Below are 25,705 nucleotides of genomic sequence, written 5' to 3'. Positions count from 1 at the left end.
CCCCTGAAAAAAACACTGACATGTGCTGACAGCGGCCATTCTGGTCAGTAGATCTGCTCCAGGGCACGAAGGGCCCCATAGCGCGGCGACACATTTGTAGGTACTGTATCTCCATCTGTCGTACTATAAGGACCAGGGAGACGAGGGATCAGGTGCTACGGTGGAAAACACCTCCTCTCCCAGTAGACTGTTCTGTAGTTACAGCCCTTACACGGGGTTGTTTGGAAGAGCCTGATCCCGATGGGCACGCAGCCGTGCAACTGATGTGTCCGTGAAAAAAGTGCTTCATTGCTGAAAATCAAATCCTCTGATTTCTGCTCTCGTACCTTTCATTATTGTTGGCGGTGAAAAACAGCAGTGCACATAACTCAGTACATCGCATGATTAGGAGCTGGCAAAAGTGCATCCAGTCCTTGACCTATTGTGTTTTTTCGTCTGTATTTTTTAACACACATTGTTAACAATGCTGCACGCGTGCATCCAGGCTCACTGAGGTGTGAAAGGCTCTGCATTGCAAGAGTTTGATCGCCCCCCCCCCCGCCCTGCAGAGCTCTCATCGCAGCCATTGGAAGAAAGTCATTCTCGCTTGAGGAGCTAAGGCGCGGCCCCGCGTCGGTATCATCAATGTAACCTGTCAAAAGGGGTCTTAAGCGTCCTGCTTAAGGACATGCCATCGGCCATCGGAGAGATAAAGCGCGGAAGAAGATGACACCGTCGAGGGTCCGGGAAAAGCACTCTGTCCCGGGCGTCGATACAGCAGCCTTGCCGTACGTGTCTAATTGATTTATCAGGCCATTGATTGGTTATTGGCTGGGAGCGCTCAGGGCCACATACTGTATTCAGCAGCACGGCTTGACCTGCTGCGGTGACATGTGAACGCCGGCGTCACGTCTTGCTTCGTACATGTCAGGAGGGAGGCAGATCCAGTCCACAAGAATAATTTGGGGGGCGCGGTTCCCTCAAAGCATCTTTTTCCAATTTCGGGGGCCCGTTGAGGGAACATAGGCCTGTCTGGGGTTATGAAGCAAAAGTCTGTTCGATCATTTTCACCTAAAAAAATAAATAAATAAATAAAAATAATAATAATAATAATAATAATAGTAGCAATTAATAAATAAATAATAATAATAATAATAATATTGATGATAATAATAATAATAATAATAATAATAATAATAATAATAATAATAGTGATTAATAAATAACATTAATAGTATAATAATAATAATAATAATAATAATAATAATAATAATAATAATAATAATAAAAGCTTGTGACTAAAGAACAGAGAATTTCCAGAGATGATAGGCTTGATGAACAAACTGTCTTCTTTCCGGAGCTTTCAGCAGCTCGAGACAAAGAACCCAAGTCCGCGCTGATGTTGTACTCTGGCACACGGAGAGGGAACAGTGTGTGCGAAGGATGGAAAGGAACGGCGGAATGCGGAATCACTGTGCCAGCGCCTGGGCTCGGAACACACACACCTTCTGTAGAGATACCGATATGTGTTCGTTTTTTTCTTCCTGACCCCCCCCCCCCCGTTGACAGTACATACACGCGTGTAACAAAACCCTCATGTTCACACCTATTAGGCCTTGTTGAAGTCGCGCACCTGTGATAGAGGGTGATTTGGCCATGCCATGCGTGCCTCAGATTCCATAGTTTCGGGAATGCATCCCGCTGTGTGTGTATGTGTGTGTGTGTGTGTGTGTGTGTGTGTGTGTGTGTTGCTGTGTGGGGGTGGGGAATCCGAGCCGACCGACCCCCACCCCCTCAGATTTCATGGTGCAGGGAATGACTGTGGCTTTTTATAGCCCCCTCCCACCCTTTTTCCTCCTCCTCTTACTTACTACGCGCCTGTTTTTTTTTTTTCCATTCTCATCTTCTCAGACCAGGGCTGAGTGTGAAGGTGACCCGGTGGCCCGATGGTGTTGTAATCGTACACTCAGAACACGTCCGTGGATGTGAGGCAGGCGGAGGGTTTGACTCCCTCCCCGCCCGGTAGCGCGGATCCCAACAACAAATCCTGCTGCGGTGAGTGTGCTATACGCTGGGTGGGGGGGGGGAGGGGGCACCAGATCCCACCTCTCCAGCCTCCGGGAACGATGGCGTGAGGGGGGTTTTCTGAGAGGAAGCGGTCTGTGGCCGAAGTTTTAAAACACCCCGGAACCGACTGATGTTTGAGACAAGCTGCGTTAAAAAAAAAGCTAAAAAAGAAACAACCCAGTAATGTTCTCATGTTCACTCAGCTCTCCAGGTATTACCTTGTCTCGAACACTCATTCCTGAGGTGTTTTGAAACTCCAGCCACACACACAAAAACCCCTGAGCGTCATCATTCCAGGGCACCGGGGGAGCGCCAAACACCCCCCACCCCGAAACGCCACACGTCAGGATTTGTTGTTGCGATCCAGCTACAGCACAGGGGCGGAAAGGGAGTCCGACCGGCCACCCGCCCGACGCCGGCGGACGTGTTCTGGGTGTGCGACGACAACGCCATCGGGGCGCCGTCGGCTTCGTGCTCGACACTTCGTCTCCGGGGGCGCTTTTAACCGCGCACTTCCCGCGACGGCAGCATCCTGAACCATCGGGCCGGCGGGGCCGCCGCCGCGCTGCGCCCGGGTCGGCGGGTGCTTTGAAACGCGTTGCTTGTGTTGCGGGCTTTCGAAAGCCCACCCGACGTCCCACCTGCACGTCACAACACTGGAGATCTTAACCGACGACCAGGTAGTGAGCTCATTTCAAGGATCAGGACGTGGCCGGGAAAAACCAGGACTTGAACCTGTGACTGTTTTAGACCTGGAAGTCTAAAGCCCATTTTGGGTATTGTGTTTGATATGTGAATATATTTTATCACAGCAGTTATGCAATATAAATGACAATATTAACACTTTTTTAAAAGAAATCCCCCCCATATTGAATAGTATAACCATGTAATTGATCTGCCTAGATTTTGTACAGATGATGATCCTTGTATTGTTTCTTTTGCTGATTCGCCCGGTTGATTTCTTTTGTGTAACGAATTCAGACGACATACGCACGTACATTTGGTCTGTTGTGCCGTAGGCGTGGACAAAAATGACAAATCGGTGAGTCGCCACCCCTTGACGATTACATTCCCGTAAAGAGCCGCATCGCTAAAAAGAGCCAAACTGACGGGATGTGGCGACGCACAGGGCCAATCGCCGCCGCGACAATGGAAGGTGTTTTTATGATGTAAAAAAAAAATACCCACACAAATTCACGGGGCCCCCTAGCGTGCGAGGCTCCAGGCAATTGTCTTACTGTGCCACAGGGAAAGACCGCCTGTGGAGGGGACGCAATCGGTGTTAAAGCACCCTCTCCCGCAGTGTTCGGACGCTGGTACGTGGGACACCGTTTAACTGGAGAGTGCGATATTATTACTTTTTTTTTTTTTTTTTTTGAATTTCAATTCAAATCAACCCCTTCTAACTGCTGTTATTGTGTAATATTTGAGTGCTGCTTGTGAACATTTCTCATGAATTTCCACTTCACCTCAATTGTCATTGGGGCTGATGAATATAACTATGAACTGTGAAGAGATTCGATAATGTGCGTGAGTGTGTGTGTGTGTGTGTGTGTGTGTGTGTGTGTGTGTGTGTGTGTGTGTATTATGAAAAAGTAACACCACCATGACTAAAATAACCCGTATGCGCTCTCTTGGACTCATTGTGCCCGGTTCTCTCTTTCTAGGGGAGAAACATTGGCCGGTGCGATCCCAGAGCCACCATGGTAGGAATGGCTGTTCTTTGTGCAGCGGGTCGGGGTTGCCTCTAACCACCGGGAAGGGGCTCAAATTGTGTCTGAAGCAACAACACCGAGAGTCCAGATGTGTGTTTAGAGGCAACTTGTACCCAGAGTGTTTGTTGTGGTCCGCTACCCATCGCGCTAAAACTCTAACCTTTGCATTTTTGCCCCGCGATTTTATTGCGATCTGGTAGACACATGCAGAATCTCCATTTTATCGGCACTGTGCTGTGGCTACGTGGGCGTCCAGCTCGGAGGAAACGTCGAGGGGAGGTGATCTCGGAGTTGTGCCACATTTTTGTATTTTTTTTAAAACAATCCCGAAAAGAAAAAGAGGAAAAAATAAAATAAAATACTGCCCTCCTCCAAATTGGCATGAGTGGAACTCGGGGGGGGGGGGGGGGGGGGGGGATGGGGGAGGCAATGTGAATGAATGCGCTAATGAATGCAAAAACATATGCAATCAAACTGGGGCAAATGTAAACAAGACAACCTCTTGATGTTTCTTGCAGCTGGCCCACATGCTTTGTGTGCTTTTCCATCGTGTTGTGCCTCCCAACCTTGTTGGTCCCATTTCACTGCTCCGTCGTTGCTTCCCAGACTGAAACCCTGAAATGTGATGTTAACAGCGTTTTCTCCTTCGCCGGTCTCAATGAATCTAACTTCCCCTTTCCAAATGCTGTTGTGCCCTGTACACGATGCTCTAACCCTTACGACGGACTCTGTCCGCCCACATGGACTCTGTCCCGTCTCACGGGAGGAGGGGGCCGGTCTATAGAGGCACGGATAAAGGCAGTTTTTAATGATGTTACTTCTTTTTACTTAAAGGAGACATCAGATAAATCTGTGCTTATCCTTGCTTACGATATGATGACCCCCCTCCTCCACCTCCCCTCTTCTCAAAGGACCCGGTCGACGGCGAAGAATTCGGCGGGTACGTCCATCGACTCCTGTGAGAAGCGCAGTGTTTTGTGTGTTGGTGTAACGACTCTGGTGTGTCTTTCTGTTTGATACGCAGGAAATATCTATATCGATATATATTGTACCTTTAGAGGCGGCGAGTCCGCCCCGTGGTAAAAGGACGACGGGTTCTGTAAGTACGCCGCGCAGTGCGCCTTCAATAAACTGGACCGCTTATTACCTTTTAACACGCTGCCCGCCATGGTTTCCACTTGTCCATCACACCTCGAAATGAGCTGGATACGAGTTCCGCCCCCTCAACCTGCCCGGCTCGGCAAAGCTTTATCACGACGCATTTATCCGAGCGGAGTGGCGTGGGATGAGGCAGGCTTTGGGGGTGGAACTCACTGCAGTGACATGTGGAGAGACTGGACCCCGCCTCGGGTTCCCCTTGGGATGGCCCCCGCGGGAGTGAGATGAAGGGCGGAACTCACGGGCACCCGACTGGTCTTCCTCTGTGCGGGTGGTAAAGCAGCTGGGGAGGGGAGACTGCAAATTAAAATTAAAATAAACTCTGCTCCAGGTACTCAACCGAACATGGTGACAAACGCCGAATACTTGACCTCGTGATACCGGATACCACAGTGGGTAATGAGTGAGTAACACAGCAAATACATTTCCACAAACGGTGATGGTGGGTTCATGTTTTTTTTTTTTTAAACAGTTGAACTGGCGAGGCGCACCCGCGTCGCAGACCCTGTTTTCCCGCCAACTCACGCTTACATCAACAAGCGGCGGGGGGGGGGGGGGGGGGGACTAAAATTAGCCGCGGCAGAAGCGCTGGAAATAGAAACTAATTTCATCACTTGTTGCCGCCACAACTGGGTCAGATTTGCGCTCCCTCATCCGCCAGCCTGAATCGATGACGGGGGAGGTTGAAGTAGTCTGTGGTGAGGGGCTGCGGGGGGTGGAGCATTCGGGTGGGGGTGGATCGGAAGCCCTGTCGCCTCCGCAGCCGAGTGAAGTTGGGGCTATTATGGCGGTTAACATTTAGCGATTAAATGTTAACACTTTTTGTCAGTGGTTAAATGCCAGGCCCGCCGTGGCCACGCCGCAGCCCCTGGTCCCCCCCGTGCAGGCGGGCGGCGGGGTTCATACCCGTCACGCACACGCTGCGCATCATTTCTGCCGACACGCGCACACACACACACACACACACACACACACACACACACACTAAAAGGACCTTACACACTGCACTTCGCACATGCACGGCCAAAGAACAAAGGACAGGACACACGGCACGCTCGGATGGGCGCGGAACCGCACGCACGCACGCACACACACACACACACACACACACACACACACACACACACACACACACACACACACACACACACACACACACACACACACACACACACACACACTTCAGTACTCCCTCACTCTCTCCTCCCCCCCCGCCCCTCATCTCTACCCGGCAGGCCTCCCGTAGCCCCAGTAGTTCCACATTGCGGGGGTAATGGGATGGCAGGCCTGTTGGTTTAAAGAGAGATAGTGGGGGCCGCCTCGTGATCACTGGCCCGTGTTGCACTCTCCTTTCCTCTCCCTCTCCTCTCCCCCCCTTTTTTTTTTTTTTTCCCGGAAAATGGTTCCCTCCCACGCCAGACGTCTTCGCTCGCGGTTTGCCTCCCCCACCCCACACACACACACACACACACACACACACCCCCCACCCCCCTGCTTTCTCTGTTGAACTAATCCCAGGCCTGTAGGCTTTCCATTAATTTGTCTGTTGGTGTGTCTGTGGTCGGAAGTTTGTCTGTGTCGGTTTGTTTTGTCTGAACGATAGCGAGTCTTGGCAGGACCGGCTCAGATGGCTCGGCGCTCTCCCTCCATTTCTCCCTCCCCCACAATGCTCTCAACGTTATTCCGCCTGGAGGCTACAGAGACACTCCGGCAAGGCTTGTAAAAACCTCGGTTCACCCTAATGCTCTTCCGTCTTCTCTTTGAAAACGATGCGAGTTTCGTCTATCTTTGATTCGGCGCTCTCGGTGCCCGGGCGGCGAAGACCGGGGTAAATCAAACTTGGGACGTTGGAGCAACAAAAAAAACAAAACGACGAACATTACCTGAGAAGGTGTTAACGTTCCAGATGTGCGTTCCAGAGAGTTGTTCTAGCAACGAGGGACAGAAGGAAGTGCCGGACGTTGACGCCGGATGAGCCCCCCCCCCCGCGGCACGAGGGAACCCGACTCTGGAGGCGGCGCCAGCTGCTCAGCCGCTCGCTCGGCGACCTTCCCCCCCCCCCCCCCGCGCCTTTGTTCGCCCCGCGGTTCGGCCTCCCCCCTCCTCCGCGGCTCCGCGGACTCGCGTCGGCACGGCGGGCGCGGGGGTCCCACCCCTGGAAGGCTGGCAGATTGTGGCGAGGAACCCCCCGGCCGCCCGCCCGCCGCAATCATCTCCACTTTCGAGCGCTCGGGTTGTTATTACCACCATTGAGGGAGAAGCGCGGCCGCCATCCGGAGGCGGCGTCACCCCGGCACCTGGATCAAGGTGCCTTTGTGCGTCGGCTCGGTAGGCTTTCTATTTCCCGTGGACCTCCTCCTCCGCCTCCTCCACCTCCTCCTCCTCCTCCTCCCCTGTGTGTGCCGACGGGATAGGTTTCAAAGTGTGATGCGAAATCAAAATGCCACAACCAAATGTCAGAATACTGAGTCACCCGCTCCGCCATCTGGATGCTATTATGCAAAACTGGCCACGGAGGTATTCTCCGGAGACGGCTTGTAAGAGAAGGGATGAGTTGACGCCGGTAATCTCATTGAGGTGGGAGAGAGCGCCGGCCATGGAGCGGCGGAGTTGTCCGCGGGGCCGTCGCTCCTCCTCGCTCCCTCCATCAATAGCTCTGCGGCGCTCCTCCTCCGGGCGGCGGAGGGGCGATTGCCTTTCTTCTTTTCATCTTTTGATTTCGCTTTGTACGGCTGGGGCGGTTCTGCAGTGAGAACCCCCCCCCCCGCCCCCCCGTGGTCCTGAGGAGAGCACCGGGGGAGGGCGGCGGCGGTCCGCCGGTGCCGCCGTCGCCGTGACTCTCGCTCAAGCGCGGCTAATTGGTCCCCAGGTTACGGAGGCATCGCGGGGAACCGGGGGTGGGGGGCCGTCCAGGAGCTCTAATTGGGGAGCGGGCGCCGGCGCTCGCGTTATCCGGCTCGTCTTCCCCTGGTGCCGTTCGTGGGTTTGTCTCCACCCATTGACAGGAGTGGGTCCAAGTCGGAGTGTCTCGCTCCTGCCGCTGTGTTTTAGAAACACACCGGGCTTGACGTACTTTATCACACGGCAACGACGTCGCGTGGAAACAGCGCAGTTAAGTTAGTTTGGCACAGTTACTGCCGGCTCAGAACCGCGGGCTCGGCCTTCCTGCCGGCGCCAGGAACCACTCGTGAGCCCAGACGAACAGCAGATCAGCGCCGGAGGCGTGGAAATCCTGAAAAGGAGGACAAGAGCGATAACCGGCGACGTCGTCCGGGCCATCGCAGCGTCAGAGGGATTTCGGAAGAGGCTCCTTCTGAGGAATGTGGCCAGAAATCCAGAGCGGTGGCATTTTGGGGGACTTGCTGTGCTGAAAGCGGAGGGGGGGGGGGGGCGTTCGCCAGAGGAGCCGTTTACAGGCGAAGGTTCGGAAAACAAGAGCTGAGGGGAAAGTAGGTTCTCACGTGTCGGAGCAGAGGAGACGGCCCTGTTGGAGGGCAGCCAGTGGAACGGATCAGGTTTCACCGGTTAGTAGTTCAGTTACGACAGTAGACTAGTTAGTTTAGTAGTTTAGTTACTACAGTAGGCTAGTTAGTTTAGTAGTTTAGTTACTACAGTAGGCTAGTTAGTTTAGTAGTTCAGTTACGACAGTAGACTAGTTAGTTTAGTAGTTTAGTTACGACAGTAGGCTAGTTAGTTTAGTAGTTTAGTTACGACAGTAGGCTAGTTAGTTTAGTAGTTTAGTTACGACAGTAGGCTAGTTAGTTTAGTAGTTCAGTTACGACAGTAGGCTAGTTAGTTTAGTAGTTTATTTACGACAGTAGGCTAGTTAGTTTAGTAGTTTAGTTACGACGGTAGGCTAGTTAGTTTAGTAGTTTAGTTACCACGGTAGGCTAGTTAGTTTAGCAGTTTAGTTACGACAGTAGGCTAGTTGGTTTAGTAGTTTAGTTACGACGGTAGGCTAGTTAGTTTAGTAGTTTAGCTACGACGGTAGGCTAGCTGGTTTAGCAGTTTAGTTACGACAGTAGGCTAGTTAGTTTAGTAGTTTAGTTACGACAGTAGGCTAGTTAGTTTAGTAGTTTAACGGTAGGCTAGTTAGTTTAGTAGTTTAGTTACGATATCAAGCTAGCAAGCTTAATAGTTTAGCTACGACAGTAGGCTAGGTAGTTTAATAGTTTAGTTACAACAGTAGGCTAGTTAGTTTAGTAGTTTAGTAACCACGGTAGGCTAGTTAGTTTAGTAGTTTAGTTACGACAGTAGGCTATTTAGTTTAGTAGTTTAGTAACGACAGTAGGATAGTTAGTTTAGTCGTATAGTTACGACAGTTGGCTAGTTAGTTTAGTAGTTTAGTTACTACAGTAGGCTAGTTAGTTTAGTAGTTTAGTTACGACAGCAGGCTATTTAGTTTAGTAGTTTAGTAACGACAGTACGATAGTTAGTTTAGTCGTATAGTTACGACAGTTGGCTAGTTAGTTTAGTAGTATAGTTACTACAGTAGGCTAGTTAGTTTAGTAGTATAGTTACTACAGTAGGCTAGTTAGTTTAGTCGTATAGTTATGACAGTTGGCTAGTTCGTTTAGTAGTATAGTTACTACAGTAGGCTAGTTAGATTAGTAGTTTAGTTACGACAGTAGGCTAGTTAGTTTAGTAGTTTAGTAACGACAGTAGGCTAGTTAGTTTAGTCGTTTAGTTACGACAGTAGGCTAGTTAGTTTAGTAGTTTAGTTACTACAGTAGGCTAGTTAGTTTAGTAGTTTAGTTACGACAGTAGGATAGTTAGTTTAGTCGTATAGTTACGACAGTTGGCTAGTTAGTTTAGTAGTATAGTTACTACAGTAGGCTAGTTAGTTTAGTAGTTTAGTTACTACAGTAGGCTAGTTAGTTTAGTAGTTTAGTTACGACAGTAGGCTAGTTAGTTTAGTAGTTTAGTTACGACAGTAGGCTAGTAAGTTTAGTAGTTTAGTTACTACAGTAGGCTAGTTAGTTTAGTAGTTTAGTTACGACAGTAGGCTAGTTAGTTTAGTAGTTTAGTTACGACAGTAGGCTAGTTAGTTTAGTAGTTTAGTTACTACAGTAGGCTAGTTAGTTTAGTAGTTTAGTTACTACAGTAGGCTAGTTAGTTTAGTAGTATAGTTACGACAGTAGGCTAGTTAGTTTAGTAGTTTAGTTACGACAGTAGGCTAGTTAGTTTAGTAGTTTAGTTACTACAGTAGGCTAGTTAGTTTAGTAGTTCAGTAACGACGGTAGGCTAGTTAGTTTAGTAGTTAAGTTACGACATTAAGCTAGTAAGTTTAATAGTTTAGTTACAACAGTAGGCTAGTTAGTTTAGTAGGTTAGTTACGACAGTAGGCTAGTTAGTTTAGTAGTTTAGTAACGACAGTAGGCTAGTTGGTTTAGTAGTTTAGTTACTACAGTAGGCTAGTTAGTTTAGTAGTTTAGTTACGACGGTAGGCTAGTTAGTTTAGTAGTTTAGTTACCACGGTAGGCTAGTTAGTTTAGTAGTTTAGTTACTACAGTAGGCTAGTTAGTTTAGTAGTTTAATTACGACGGTAGGCTAGTTAGTTTAGTAGTTTAGTTACGACAGTAGGCTAGTTAGTTTAGTAGTTTAGTTACGACGGTAGGCTAGTTAGTTTAGTAGTTTAGTTACGACGGTAGGCTAGTTAGTTTAGTAGTTTAGTTACGACAGTAGGCTAGTTAGTTTAGTAGTTTAGTAACGACAGTAGGCTAGTTAGTTTAGTAGTTTAGTAACGACAGTAGGCTAGTTAGTTTAGTAGTTTTGTTACAACAGTAGGCTAGTTAGTTTAGTAGTTTAGTTCCCATGGTAGGCTAGTTAGTTTTGTAGTTTAGTTACGACAGTAGGCTAGTTAGTTTAGTAGTTTAGTAACGACAGTAGGCTAGTTAGTTTAGTAGTATAGTTACGACAGTAGGCTAGTTAGTTTAATAGTTTAGTTACTACAGTAGGCTAGTTAGTTTAGTAGTTTAGTAACGACAGTAGGCTAGTTAGTTTAGTAGTTTAGTTACTACAGTAGGCTAGTTAGTTTAGTAGTTTAGTTACGACAGTAGGCTAGTTAGTTTAGTAGTTTAGTTACGACAGTAGGCTAGTTAGTTTAGTAGTTTAGTAACGACAGTAGGCTAGTTAGTTTAGTAGTTTAGTTACTACAGTAGACTAGTTAGTTTAGTAGTTATATTACGACAGTAGGCTAGTTAGTTTAGTAGTTTAGTTTCGACAGTAGGCTAGTTAATTTAGTAGCTTAGTTAGTTACGTTTGGTAGTTAAGTTCATTTTGTAGTTCCATAGTTTAGTTCTGTAGTTTAGTTGGTTTCGTTTGTTTAGTAGTTTACTTATTTTAGTAGTTTTAGTAGTTTCATTTCTTTAGCAGTTTAGTCGTTTAGTTAGTTTTGTAGTTAAGTTTATTTAGCAGTTTTGTAGTTCAGTTACTTACTTTTGTAGTTTATTTTGTTACGTAGTTTGGTTTGTTTAGTAGTTTGCTTAGTTTATTAGTTTAGTTACTACAGTAGGCTCGTTAGTTTAGTTAGTTTAGTAGTTTGCACAGTTTATTAGTTTAGTTACTACGGTAGGCTAGTTAGTTTAGTAGTTTAGTAGTTTGGTTAGTTGAGTTTTTTAATTACTACAGTAGGCTAGTTAGTTTAGTTAGTAGTTAGTTAGTAAAAAGTTAAGTTAGTTTAGTAGTTAAGTAGTTTGCTCAGTTTATTAGTCTAGTTACTACGTTAGGCTAGTTAGTTTCGTAGTTTAGTAAGTTCAATCATTTCGTTTGTTAAATAGTTTAGTTAGTTTAGCTTGTTAAGTAGTTTAGTTAGTTTAGTAGTTAAGTCGTTTGGTTAGTTTAGTGGTTTAGTTAGTTTTCTGGTTTAGTTAGTTTGGTTAGTTTACTAGTTTAGTTTGTTTTGTAATTAAGTTAGTTTATTAGTTTAGTTTTGTTTAGTTTCATTGTTTTGTAGTTTAGTTAGTTTTCTAGTTTCGCAGTTTAGTTAGTTTAGACATCTTGTTTGTTTAGTACTTTCATAGTTTGGCGAGTTTAGTAGTTTAGAAGTTAACTAACCAAACTACTAAACAATAGTAGTTAAGTTTGTTTAGTAGTTCAGTTACTTTAGTTAGATTAGTAGTTAAGTAATTTAGCTTGTTTAGTACTTTAGTAGTTTAGTTAATTTAGTAGTTTAGTTTTTTTAGGAGTTTGGTTAGTTTAGTAGTTTCCTAGTTTGGTTAATTTAGTAGTTTAGTCATTTAGCTTGTTTAGTACTTTGGTAGTTTAGTTAGTTTGGTAGTTTTGTTTGTTTAGTAGTTTGTTTAGTTTAGTAGTTTAGTTAGTTTAGTAGTTTCATAGTTTTGTTAGTTTCGTAGTTTAATAGTTAAGTAGTTTGGTTAGTTTAGTAGTTAAGTTAGTTGAGTAGTTTTCTTTGTTAGTAGTTTAGTTAATTGAGTAGTTTGGTAGTTTGGTTAGTTTAGTAGTTGATTTAGTTGAGTAGTTTTGTTTGTTAGTAGTTTAGTTAATTGAGTAGTTTGGTAGTTTGGTTAGTTTAGTAGTTTAGTTAGTTGAGTAGTTTTGTTTGTTAGTAGTTCAGTTAGTTTAGTTAGTTTACTAGTTTAGTAGCTTGGTTAGTTTTGTAGTTTGGTTAGTTTAGTTAGTTAAGCAGTTTTGTTTGTTTTGTTAGTTTAGTAGTTTAGTTTGTTCAGTAGTTTAATCACCCCCTCTCTCTCTGGAGCGCTCAGGTGTTGTGCTGAAGCGAAACATTCTGGACTTGCTGTGTCATCTTTGCAGGAAAAGTTCTCAGGTTGCCGGTGTTTTTATGTCAACGCTCAAAACCCACTTCACCTCGGGTCGGTGTGTTTCATTTCCACGTGCTTTTGCGTCTGGTCTGCGTACGTGTGTTTTAGGGTTGCTCCTCTGTTCATCTTTTTGAAACAGCAACATTATTTTCCACCCAAGGCTTCTCGGATCATCCTTTTCCAGCCATCACTGTAACACTGTGGGACAAAAATAAGATAAAAAAAAATAATAAAATAAAAAAAAAGCCACTCTTCAAACCCACTGGAGGGACACAGAGGAGACACATCCCATCTATCTCTATAAGTCGAGCAAATATTGAAACCTGATGTGGTGCGCAGGGGCCCTCGCTCCTCTTTCTCTTCTGTCATACATTTAAATGGATGTTTCGCCAGTTGGCTGTAATGCATTTTTAAACAGGCACAGCAGAGGCAGACAGCAAGCGAACGTGTCGCGACGGCAACACTCCACAACGGGGGCCTCCATCCATCGATACCTCGTCACATGCTGGGGCGCGCGCGCACACACACACACACACACACACACACACACACACGCACACACACACGTCCAGGAACAACTACACTACAACACTGAGAAGAGCTGTCATTCATCACCTTTCTCACTACAATGGGTGTAGTAAAGGGCACATCTCTCAACCAGGAGTACCTCCACCATCAAAAATTCCTCTTATTCTCTGACGCACGTGCACGCACACGCACACGCACACACACACACACACACACACACACACACACACACACACACACACACACACACACACACACACACACACACACAAACACACACACCTCCTGCAATAGGTACATGTGAATAGATGATTAAATAAAACACTTGTTTATTCTCTGTGTGGAAGCTGCAGGGGTCTCTTTCCATGCTCCTTTGAAAGGCGCGGTGCAGCCTCAAACAGGGATGTTGTCAAACTGGAAACAAAAGTCATAACGGAAGCTTCGATTGACTTGACTTCTGACTTTCTCCAAACAAAGTGACCACTTGAGGTTTTCTTGTCTCTTTCTTCTCCGATGGCTGGGGGGTGGGGGGGGGGGGGGGGGGCATCTTCTCTTTTTATGATGTAATTTTGCAAGACGATGAGGGCATTCTGCTCTCTGGACTGGAAGTGATAAATAATACATCCTCCATACGCATGCCAGCCCCCTGCTCCCTCAATGCTACTACCCTCTGACTTTATGGATTCTCTTTGATATAAATATGCTTTGCAGGGTAACACCGAGGTCACAGCGGACTCCTCCCACATCCACTGGTCTCCTGGTCCTTCTCATCGCTATTTATCTCTCTTTGTTCAGAAAATTAAAGGGATATTTCACCAATTGGAATGTGGCCTTGTGGAATTCTCTTCACACAATTTCATTTTTCTTTTCTATTTCGTAGCATATTAAAAACACTACTGAACTTATGGCCAAAGAGCAATTATATATAAGGGATAAGAGAAACCAGTTGGTGGATTCCTTCTTTAATTTTCAGCTTCACAGCTTAAATTCATCTAATAACCTTCTGTATTTGGTCTGATACAGAGAGCATTCCTCATTTTGCACTGAATGGATCTTTCATTGCTTTTGTCATTGCAGGTGCCCATCAGCACAGCTATAACCATGTGGCTCTAGGTAGCCCCACACGCACACCTAAGAATGGTAAGGAAAGCATACGCATGGGCCAAGCAGCATGATTTACACACGGTGACTGACACTAAATTCATCTGTTTACGTCAGGCTCTACATTAGGAGACCGATGCTTGGACCTGAGCGTGGTACTTTGATACGGTGCTTGTGGAAAAAAACCTAAAAGCCCTTTCACAAGGTTTTCCCAAGTCACAGTAATGTTGCATCCAGGGGTTTAATTGGGGTTTGGGAGGTGGGTGGAGCCTCATTTTTTATTGGTTTCAGTAAACAAGTTATTTATTGAAAAAAAAGAAAGGTCTAACATGTTTGGCTGGGAGGAATCCAGGTATCACTCAGATCAGCAGTGTCAGTGATTTCGATTGTACCGTAATTACAGTGATGGCCATGCAACAAAAACTAACTGTAGTTAGGTCTTGCATTCACCCGCGTCCACCCCCAATTTAAACCCTGGCTGCATCACCCAAAATATCTTTCCTTTCCTGACTGTCCATCTTCCATGGAGGGAAAATTGTATTTTTTTTTTACAGAATATTACGCTGAGCTCATCCTGTCCCCCATGCAACACAATCCATTATGCAGCGACTAAACGATCCATCGATATTGTTATGACCATAACCTCATGTTACTCATGAGAACAATCACCAAGAATGTTTTAGTTTTATTTGGTTACCAATATTATCCAGCTTCCAGCTTTTGGCATTGTATTTTTTTATTACTGTTTTCACTTTATTTTCAAAATATTTTTTTCTTTGGGGGGGGGGGGGGGGGGGGGGGGTGGCTAGGATTGGGTACGGATAGATTTGAAATATCGTTCCTTCTTGCAAACATATTGTTGAAATGACATAATAAAGAACCCCCTGCCATCATCCAATCAACTATCATCCGAACACATTTGACCGTTTTGTCTAAACCTGGACCAACAATAATCCTAACCCCCAAAAACAGCTAAATGAAACCAATGAAGCCCAAAATGGACCAATCCGAAACATGAAACCAATGTCCAAGTGAGGTACGGACAAAATTACATTAAAAAGGAGGCCATGGAATGTATTGACTAATATTCTGTTTGTTTCCATCCTTAAACCAAACAAAAAATGCTAAAATGCAAAAGTTAGTTGCCAGGCGCCAACAGTCGGGGGCTGTGTCAGAATAGTTGTACATAACTGACTATGGGTTCAATTTAACACACTAACATGCGCATGCGCACGCGCAAACACACACACACACACACACACACACACACACACACACACACACACACACACAATGCCACTGTGAGGAAATGCCTTTGAGATCTATGTAAAAACATGAAAAATCCATTTCAAAAACACATCTGACACAGAGACTTTGATCGCGAACCCCATGAAAGGCTTAGCATTTCAGCGTGTGCGCTGTGTTTTCTTGATAAGACGCGCTGTTCCACCCCCCTGTGGCCCCCGGAACCCAAACCAGCGGAAGGCTCCGCCGTACAGTGAATCAAGGAGACCGCATTTTTCGCGGTCGGTGGCGCTCCTCAGTCACCTCTAGAAAACCCAGGGCTCCATTTAGAATAATGGAAGTTTGATGGGGATTTCCCACGCTTGGTCGTTCAGGTGTGATGCAGATTGTGTCGAAATGCTTCTTTTCTTCATTTTTCCTTTGTTTTTTTTGTTTTGTTTTTTTAAACGCCATCGACATGTTTCTGAGTGTTTCATCTTTCTATTTGTTGTTTTCCTTTGCTTGGGTTTGGTAGCTCACCGATCATTCCGACGTGGTAAGTCATACATACGCGCATCAGGAAAACCCTCACGTACATTTCAAGACACATTCATGCAAACCTCTCCACCTCTACCTTTGTGTCTTTTCTTTGACTCCTCTTAGCGTGCTGTGGTTTAGCAGAACTGGATCACACAGCCCTCGCTCTGTTGAATACTTTGCCATCTGTTAGCAGGGTGAGGTGAGGCGGGTCGCCATGATAAACTCAACAACAACAAAAAGCGCCCCAATGTTTATGCCTCGTAGACCAGGGGTTCCCAAAGGGGGTCGCCAGAGATCACAAGGGGCACTGCGAGGCCTTGGACAATTTCAGACATTTGTTTCCAAATAGTCAAATATCTGTTTAAAAACCCACATCAAATATGCCCGTTAGAAAAATCCACAACTGTTTGTTATAATTTTATATTTGATAGGATATGATAGTCAACATCCACCATATGCTTATTACATAAAGTGCTTATTTAAGGTTATTTGGGCTGTCGGCAACCTTAAACAACCTTAAAACAATAACTAGTATTCTATTTTTAATCTACGATTACTAAATAGTAGTAATTTAAAGTGCATTTTGACTCAACAGAAATAGGCGGTAGACATTTGCAGGATGAAAAACAAGCTGCATCTGATTTGTATTGCAGGCTTCATCGGGATGTATGATAGTGCACAGGTGTACGTTTTAATGTCAAGCAACCTGTCGACTGAACGCGCCATCCTTACAAAATGCAGTTTGAAATGGAGAAAAATTTTTACATATATACGATGATAAACAGTCTGATGTTCTTCATGCTTGGGAACCGGACCCGTGCCCGGACGCTGCACGGCGGAGCTCAAAAGGCTGTTTGACCTGGGTCTGCGCCGGCGTGCGTGTGCGTTGTGTCGTGCTGAAGTGACCGTGTGTTTTATATCGAGAGCGCCAGCCGCATGTTCGAGTACACTCCCCAACTCGTCTTTCCCCTCCTTCCTTCGTGGACACACACACACACACACACACACACACACACACACACACACACACACACACACACACACACACACGCACTCACCGCTTCAAATCCTTCAAACACATCCCTGCGTCCCGTCCTTCTTCCACCCAGACTCCCTCCCAGGTTCCCTGCTGTCACATGCCCACCCCGTCCTCCCATCCTTACTTTCCTCTGGGTTTCCATCCCCCCCCCCCCTCTCCCTTTTTGACATTTCTCTGTTTCTACCCTTTATTTTCACAATCCCCCCCCCCTCCCCCGCATGCTGCAGCAGTTACTCAGCCCCTATTTTTATCTGTCGGCTGGAGTTGAGGCTTGGTCAGGAGCCGCACCCAGGCAGGCTCCTCCGCTGTGCACTGCATGACAGGCTTACAGCCCACAGGGGAGGGAGAGAGCGAGAGCGAGAGAGAGAGAGAGATTCAGAGACAGAAAATGGACACAAAAGACTTCAGGAGCAAAGGGACGAAAGTGGGTGGCTGCAGCTGCGTGGTCGGGCGGATAAGATTTAAAAGGGGTGGGGGTGGGGGGTAAAACATGGCGGTGGACGAGACGGATAGAGGGCAGTTGATGTGCGCAGACGGACAGCCAGAGAGAGAGAGAGAGAGAGCGAGAGAGAGAGAGAGAGAAGAGAGAGAGAGAGGGAGCGAGCGATCTGGTGCTCGTTGGTCCCTCGTTGCTCCCTGGCACATCATATCACTTTGCATTAGAAAACAGCCTGGCCAGGGCGCTGCTCTCCCCCCACCCCCCTCCTCTCCTAACCCCCCCCCCCCCCCCCCCCCCCCCCACCTCTCTCCCTCCCCCACAGCGTCCCAGATCACATCACAACCTGTCAAAGCAGGGTCACTCTCCAGGCAACATCTGCTGTGCGGTGTACTGTCTTGTGTGCTTGGGGAAGGGGGGGTTTGTGTACTGTTGTTGTTGTCCGCGGAAGGGAAAATGGCTGGTGGGGTTGGCAGGGGTGGAGGGGTGGAGGGAGGGGGTCCTTTGTGTCGCAGCCGTCATCCTGTCAACATGCTTCACCTGTCCGGCGCGACCCGGCCACGTGGCAGAACGCTCACAGGCAGAACCTCTCTCTCGGATCTTCGCCGCAGTCCCCCCACAACCGCCCTCGGGCTGCCCACATATACTGTATTTTCTCTTTCTCTGCTCTGTCTGTGTGTGCTCCCCCCCTCCCTCCCCTCCTCCATCGAAAAACCCTCCCCCCAACCAGAGAACGCGCGGACGAGCGGCATCCTGACGTCGCAGACGGAGCCCTACGACTTGTCGTTCTCGCGCTCCTTCCAGAGCCTGTCGCACCTGCCGCCGTCCTACGAGGCGGCCGTCAAAGCGGACCTCAGCCGCTTCTCGTCGCTCAAGAAACTCAGTAGGTCTCAGCCGGGGGGCGGGCCGCCGCTGCGCCGGCCGCGCCCGGTTCAAACACACGGGTTGAGGATTGAGAGGGGACTGTCCGTTCACAATTCCAGCTCGGGTCAATGACGGGCGGTCGGAACGTGTCAAAATGGAGTTGTGTTGCGAAACAGTGTCAGATGTTTTGTGGTGGGAGTGAGGTAATTTACTCAGGAATGCTACACAGAGACATCAGTTTTAGAAAAAGCGCTTTGGTGGCAAAGGTCCAAAGTAAGATACTTGTACTCCCGTACTCAAGTACCTTTTTCAAGTATCTGTACTTAAGTCAATTCTGTTCCTGAGGGGCGAATTCACAAAAAGGATTGTGCGGCTTTCGGGCCGCTCAACTTGCGCAAATAACAAAAAAAAGCAAGCGTCTAATTGTCAAAGCACCCGCAAAGGGTGAAATGCACCCCTAACTGCGCTGCCACGCAAATAGTGTCTCTTAAATGAGGTATTATTCGTACAATTGGCACAAAATTGGGCCCCTTTCCATGCAAAGGAGTCTCGTTGCAAAAAAACGTCCAATTTTCATCAGCGCTAATAGACGTACGCAGTTACAGTGAAATTATTACCGTCAGCAGAGAGCTGGTGCAATTCAGGCACATTTATGAGGGGCGTCACACACAGACTTTCCAGTGAATAAGTTAAATTGAGCAGTGACTGTCAAACGGTTCCATAATTTCTATTAAACTCAAAAGATATCGGAAAAAAACAACTGAAGGTTTTCAGGGAATAGCGATAAAGCGGTCAAAACCTCATAGTACAGGACCATGGACAGCTCCGCAGGTGTTCGGCCCGCACTGAAAAAATGGACTTTGTGGTCGAGTAAAATATATAAAATTAAGAGTCGTAATTTCTACATTGTAATATTAAGATTCAGTGAGAACTAGAATTTAAGTAAAAATGTAAATATATACACATTTTATTCATGTAATAATTGAACTGTGCAGGAAGAGTACGTTTGATTATAGATTTGTACGTTCAATTTTATTGTTTTATAGTCACTGCACATAAACCTAAAAATGCTAAGCTAATTTGAATCCAAGTATAGCGTGTTTGAATCTGCACATCTCCGCGGATCCCCAATCAGACGCAAAACAAGGGCAAATTGCACTCAGCAGCAAAACTTTATGGGCTCGTTTGCACTGTCATATCGCTAGCCCAATATCTTTTGTGCATCAGACGCTAAGACGCCGCAGATAGGGGGCGCAATAGAATCTTTGTGAATTTGCGTTAATAGAATTATATAATAGAAATAATAGAATTTCCACTGTTAATAGATTTCGACTTTGTCTAGCGATGCAAGACTTGGAAATGACCCCAGTTTGCGATGAACCAATCTTTTACATGAGTCGGTTGTCTGGAGTCATTCCCGGAACCACTAATAGAAAGGCCTTCCTGTGCTACGAGTAGACTGAATACTTGTTTTAATAGCTCAGTCATTGTGAACATCAGTGAGTCTACATTTATTCATATAAAAAACAACCGAAAAAAACCCCAAACAAACATGAAGATGCCACTTTAAATACTAGCGCTTGGTAGCAGTCCCAACTGGTTCTCCTGCATTGTGGCTGAACCCAGTTTGCATTGTGGCTGAACCCAGTTTGCATTGTGGCTGAACCCAGTTTGCACTTTTAACTTTGCAGTTGAGCTTTGGAGGGTTTTTGAGCAGATGAAGTGTGTCTGGAATCACAGCATGAAGCTAAATACACACACTTATCATTTATGGTCTTCCCCGCTATCATAGTCATCTCAGGGACCCGTAAGTCATTGGTATTCACCCCCGAGACACACACGCACACGCACACACACACACACACACACACACACACACACACACACACACACACACACACACACACACACACACACACACAGACACACACACACACACACACACACACACACACACACACACCTCCTTCCAGACATTATTTCTTCTTCTCAGAGCGTGTAAAGTGCATTAAGCTTTGTCTTGTGTGCGGCCCGGCTCTGTATTGATTCAAGCGCCGCCGCGTCAGCTCCCGCTGCGTAATGAGGTCTCGTTCTTGCGATATTCTCTGATTGGAGGGCAAATATTCCTCGAGGCCGGTGTGATTCCGCCACAGCCGCCATGCATCACCGCCGGCTCATGACAAAAGCGAGAAAGGGTGTCGAGCTCATCTCGACCCGGCTTGCTTACTTCTACCTGCCAGGCACCATTTAAAACCAGATGACGAACAGTTTTGCGGGACTGCAGGGTTAAGTCCCCGCAAAGTGAATTCAGGGATTTGTTTCTAAACACATCATACATGTTAGAATATCATCGCTGAAAACACGTGAAAAGACGATGTACGATGTAGTAATGAATTGTGCCGTTCGACTGTCAAACTGCTTCTGACCATTTTTGCGTTCCGGATTTTTTGGGTGAGGCTAAATCATGACCCGATGACGTGGAGCGGTCATATTCGGCATGACCCATCCACTTACGCGATATAAGGGTCAAGGGCATTCGTCGGTGGTTCTCCCGCTCACAGGCGAGTTACCTCAGCCGACACTAGTTTGCTTCATAGCCATGGCGTCTTTGTCCCGCCAATGCCTCTTCCCAATGCACGCAACAGCTCAGTCTCATTTACATTTCCGCTCCATACCGAGCGCGGTGGCTCCCCCGGCTCTGCGCCCGCCCGGGGAGCCGGGGCTCTACCCAGGCGCGCAAGGAGCTGGAACAAAGTCCCTCTGTCCGGGAGGGCAAGGCGCTGGGGCAGCCACCACACTACCCCGCAACAAATACCCCGTTTTGTCGTGTCGTATTTTTAACTTCAGAACAAAATCAAAACGACCAAAAAACAGCCCGTTGGTTTTCAGAGTTTGGATTTGTACATGTATGTACTGGATTAGTGGTATTTGGCACTTGAGAGAGGCTGCGTCTCTCCCGCGATTCGGCGTGGTTTCAGCGTCTTCAGCGCACAGGCCCCCAGCGTCTCAGAGCAGAGGGACGTGCCTTTTTTTTTTTTTTTCACACAATTTTGAAACATAATTCTAAATACTTGCCGATTTTTTTAATCATTCAAATTTGGCTGGGTGGTAAATTACATAATTTTTCTGTGGTGTGGCAAACTCATAGAACATATTTATTGTTCCTTTACATGGACTTCAATGTTTTTTCACTTCACAATAAAACATGAATATACTGCATATACACAGCACAACCCCCCACCCAAAATTTCCACAGAATTCCACAGAATGCATTTTTTTTTTTTGCTTGTGGAATTTCCGTCACAGAAGGTTTTTTTTTCTTGGTGTGAGCAAAAAGAAAAATCTAATTAATTCAATCGTCAAAAAATTCCATTCTCAGTTGTCAAGTCTGTAGCTTCCTTTTTTTTTTTTTTGTTGCCCGGTGTAAAAATGGGAGAGTCTCCTCAGGCAATGTCATTCTCTCCTTTCACCCCTTTTCCTCCTTCCTCCAGAGAAAATTATCTGTTGCAGCAAATAACCAAAAGGCCGCACCGGGCTCCTTTTGTTACTCACCCTGTGTCTGCAAAACTGATAGATCATGCTGGATTGCGCTGGCACGAAGACAGAGCGGCGCTTCCCATTGTCGGAATAATGGAAGTGAAGATGGCTAACTGCTTCGGAATGTAAATTTGTATGGAATCCAAAAAAAAAAAAAGACGCAGGCATCTCCAGCCATTCACTCAGACTGAATGAACCCGAAGCGAGTGGCGCTTCAGCCACGGCCCAGGGATGGATTTGGACGTTTGTTTTATATAAACTCGCACTCACCTCTCTGCCTCGTATCCAAATAGGACGGTGTCCCCACCTCCTCCTCAATAACACTCTATTCATAGTCTAGTATAGTATACCCAGTTCATGGTTTGGCACGACGGCACTGGTGCAACGTTGCTACGGTGTTCATTCAACGATCGGCCCATCTTTGAATTCCAAATAACCCCGGCAAAGGTCTATACTCCATAATTAATTTCGACCAGAATAATAAAAGTATTGAAACAAAAGAGATCATCACGGGGCCAAGTTGGCGGTGGTTCTGGTTCACACCGGTCGTCATGATAATCACGTTTTCAATGAAAACAATTCCCTGCAGTATTTTGTGTGTTTGCATTTGGTAACCTGTTTGACAAGATGTGCGCGTGGCTGTGCACGGGTGACCTTGTGTTGACGCATGGTTCTGGCGTGTGAAATAACGAGCGTGGCATGCACTCGGCACCGCCGTCGCCCCGGCATCGTGCTGGAAAACCCGATTGTGGGAACGGCATGCTGTTGTTCTTCCTTCTATGACGCCGGGACGGAGGGAGACCAAGCTCCCGCTCAAAGAAGGACCACGAAAATCCCCCCCACCCCACCCCCTCTGGCGATGCCCCCATGTGGCGCTAGAGCGCAATATCCGAATCGGCTGTGCGGCATGCGGCGATGCGATACGACGTGGTTTCGTTTACAGGCTTCCGCATGACCTTTGCAAAGTTTGCCCTCGCAGCCGGAGCTGTCTGCGGAATCCCAGATGAGGACGAGATGTGTGGATGTGTTGTGGCCAGCATGTAATAGGGTTGGAGTGCCATCCCCGGCTCTCACTTGCTATTCTCCTCCACGGGTTTCGGCAAAAAAAGGTGTAAAATGCAGACGGGTCCAGTGCATTGTTTCCCACCCTCCCCGTGTCCCCCCTGCTATTTGTATCTTGAGGCGACAAATCTGTTTTTGTATTGTGATAGAAATGCGAAAGTGGATGGTTTAAACCATAACCGCCCCCCCCCCCCCAAAAACATGTTGTATTGTTCTGTTTTGTGCATTGTAAATCATATCATACCAAAATATCACTATTGTACGACGGCGTAATGCGCTCACTTCACAATTTTTATTTTTTTCTGGTATGGCTTTGATACATGTGATAATGTCAAAAAGGTGTCATTTTGATAAGATGGTGTTTTCTCCACTAGGTAGGCAAAAGGCATCATCCCACTACGGCGATATCTTTTGTCATAATCATATTTCTGTTTTCCCCCATTACAGCGGCTTATTTTCGCGAAATAACATATTTTGTTGTTGTGTCGACATTGCGGACAGTGTAATTTATTACTGCCTGAGTGCCTGAAACGTTTAGAACAATCTGCATAATAATCTGCTCTTGCACCAAGCAGAAAAAAATTGCCGCTTGCTCTTATTGGCGAGAAGATGTCGCTACCGCCGGAAAGAGGGGAACGTCTGAGTTTGTGCTCTCCCTTCACCAGCAATGATAGACAATGTGCTCGAGGCTTGGTGGAGTGGAACGTCGCACCTAATGACATCCGTGACGCATCCCGCACTAAAACTTGGGAGTTAGACTTTTCAGAATATGCCAGATATCATTTGGGCGTACAGGAGTGTGCCTCTGTGTTTATTTTGCTTTTGGCAAGTTTGACTGAGCAGACGCCAAGTTAATCAGCTGCTTCCCCGGCAGCGCGCTGGCCTCGCACAAAGACCTGCTCTCCGTCCCTCGTTCTCCTCCTTGTCTTAGCGCTGTGAGCTTGGATTCAGAAAATGCGATCAAGCCAAAACAACAATATTGCGCTCCAACAATGCTTCCACTTGTCTGAATTATTATTTTTTTTTTACATTTAAAAACGGTTTTTTTTAACTGTTCGGAAGCATTTTTCATTCATTTCGGAACCATTCAGTTTGCTGTGTGTTTCCGATGAGGTTTTTGCTTCGAGGTGTGCTTCGAGCGCGCTTCTACTCTCCAAGTCCTCTCCTCAGCTCTATTTTTTTTTTTTTGTTTTTCCCGGTTCTCGTCTTCTCTGCAGCTGATAAAGAAGTGGATGACTACTACACTCGCAAGCGTCATCTGCCGGACCTGGCTGCCCGAGGCACCCTCCCCCTACACGTCATCAAAATGACCCAAGAGCAGGTGGGTGTTAAGGGAATTTGATCGTGTAAGAAATTCTGCGAAGATGATAGCTCTTTGAATTGCAGATCGCTTTATGAATCTGTGATTTTGTCTCTATGCTAAGAGTTCCTTGCTGCTTGTTGTCTTTAGTCTTGTGGTAAAGCAATTTTCCAATAAATGCTCCCCATTCATCTCCCTCGACAGCACCGGGAGAAGCAGCAGCAGCAGCAGCTCCAGAGCCAGCCCCCACCGCCCCCCACCTCGCAAGCACCCTCCCAGCCTCAGTCCTCCCAGCAGCAGCCGCAGCAAAGGCAGAGGCGTCGTGTCCAGAGGGCCATGTCCCAGGACCGCGTCCTGTCCCCGCAGAGGGCCCCACAACTCGATTATAGCATGTCGTCCAATGGCATGTCCCCGTACGGCGATCGAATCCTATCGGACGAGCAGCTCCTGTCCGCTGAGCGCCTGCGATCCCAGGAGCGCCTCCTGCCACAGGAGCGCATGTCGTCTCAAGATCGGCTTTACTCCAAGGACCACATGTACTCCAAGGACCGCCTGCTGTCACAGGACCACCTCTACGCTAAGGACCGCCAGTACTCCCAAGAACGCCTCTACTCGCACGACCGCCTCTACTCGCAGGACCGCCTCCTGTCCCAGGACCCCCTGCTGTCGCCGGATAAGCTGATGATGTCGCTGAAGCGAGGCATGGTCAGCAGCATCTCTGGGGGCGGCTTCCATGGCAGCGACAAGTCCATGTTGCGCGCCATCTCGCACACAGACGTCTTCATGCCCACCACACCCCTCATGGACCGGTATAAGATGACCAAAATGCACTCCCACCCGAGCGCCGCCAACAACGGCGGCGCAGTGCCGGGGGTGGGAGGTGCTGGGCACTCCAACACTTTAGCCATGAACCAGACCGTGTCTAAGCGGCAGGCGTTTGCCTCAAGACGGACCCACACTGTGGAGCAGCTCCACTACGCCCCGCCGCACCACCAGCAGCAACCACAGCCACAACACTACCGCACAGGCAGCAAGACAGAAGTGACTGTGTAACGGCAACTAGGAATAGACTGGTGGGCTCACTGTATGTGTGTTAGGTGAGCGGTTTTGGGTGGGTGATGAGGGATAGCGAGGTAGCCTGGCCTTGTATCAGGAGCAGGGTGGCTGGAGATGTCTCTTTCCATGACTCCTGTAAAGTCCGTCAGAAGTCTGTTTATGGTATTTACTGGTCATTTCAAGTCAAGGCAATATTAACCAAGAACTGGATGTTCTCGGTGAAGTAGCTTACCATAAGAGACTGGGGAGTGCCACACTGTGAGCACTGGATACACAATAATTCAGAAAGACAGAAACACGGACATACAATTGACCATT

The 25,705-nt window shown here is 47.1% G+C and overlaps 1 protein-coding gene across 1 annotated transcript in view; it reads left to right on the top strand.

Moving 5' to 3' along the window:
• Positions 1–25,384, top strand: part of LOC307245298 (shisa family member 6) — a gene marked incomplete at both ends in the record, with an annotated part of 59,382 nt that extends 33,998 nt beyond the window's left edge. Inside the window, 6 exons of the mRNA XM_080020788.1 lie at positions 3,714–3,752; positions 14,306–14,368; positions 16,089–16,109; positions 18,299–18,451; positions 24,249–24,352; positions 24,536–25,384. Of these exons, the coding sequence (XP_079876914.1) occupies positions 3,714–3,752; positions 14,306–14,368; positions 16,089–16,109; positions 18,299–18,451; positions 24,249–24,352; positions 24,536–25,384 (1,229 nt within the window). The remainder of the gene's footprint in view (positions 1–3,713; positions 3,753–14,305; positions 14,369–16,088; positions 16,110–18,298; positions 18,452–24,248; positions 24,353–24,535) is intronic.
• Positions 25,385–25,705: the final 321 nt, after the last annotated feature.

This window comes from Zeus faber (assembly GCF_960531495.2).
Source record: "Zeus faber genome assembly, chromosome: 20".
NCBI lineage: Eukaryota > Metazoa > Chordata > Actinopteri > Zeiformes > Zeidae > Zeus > Zeus faber.
The sequence above is the reverse complement of the archived record's forward strand: the minus strand, read 5'-3'. Positions and strand labels throughout refer to the sequence as shown.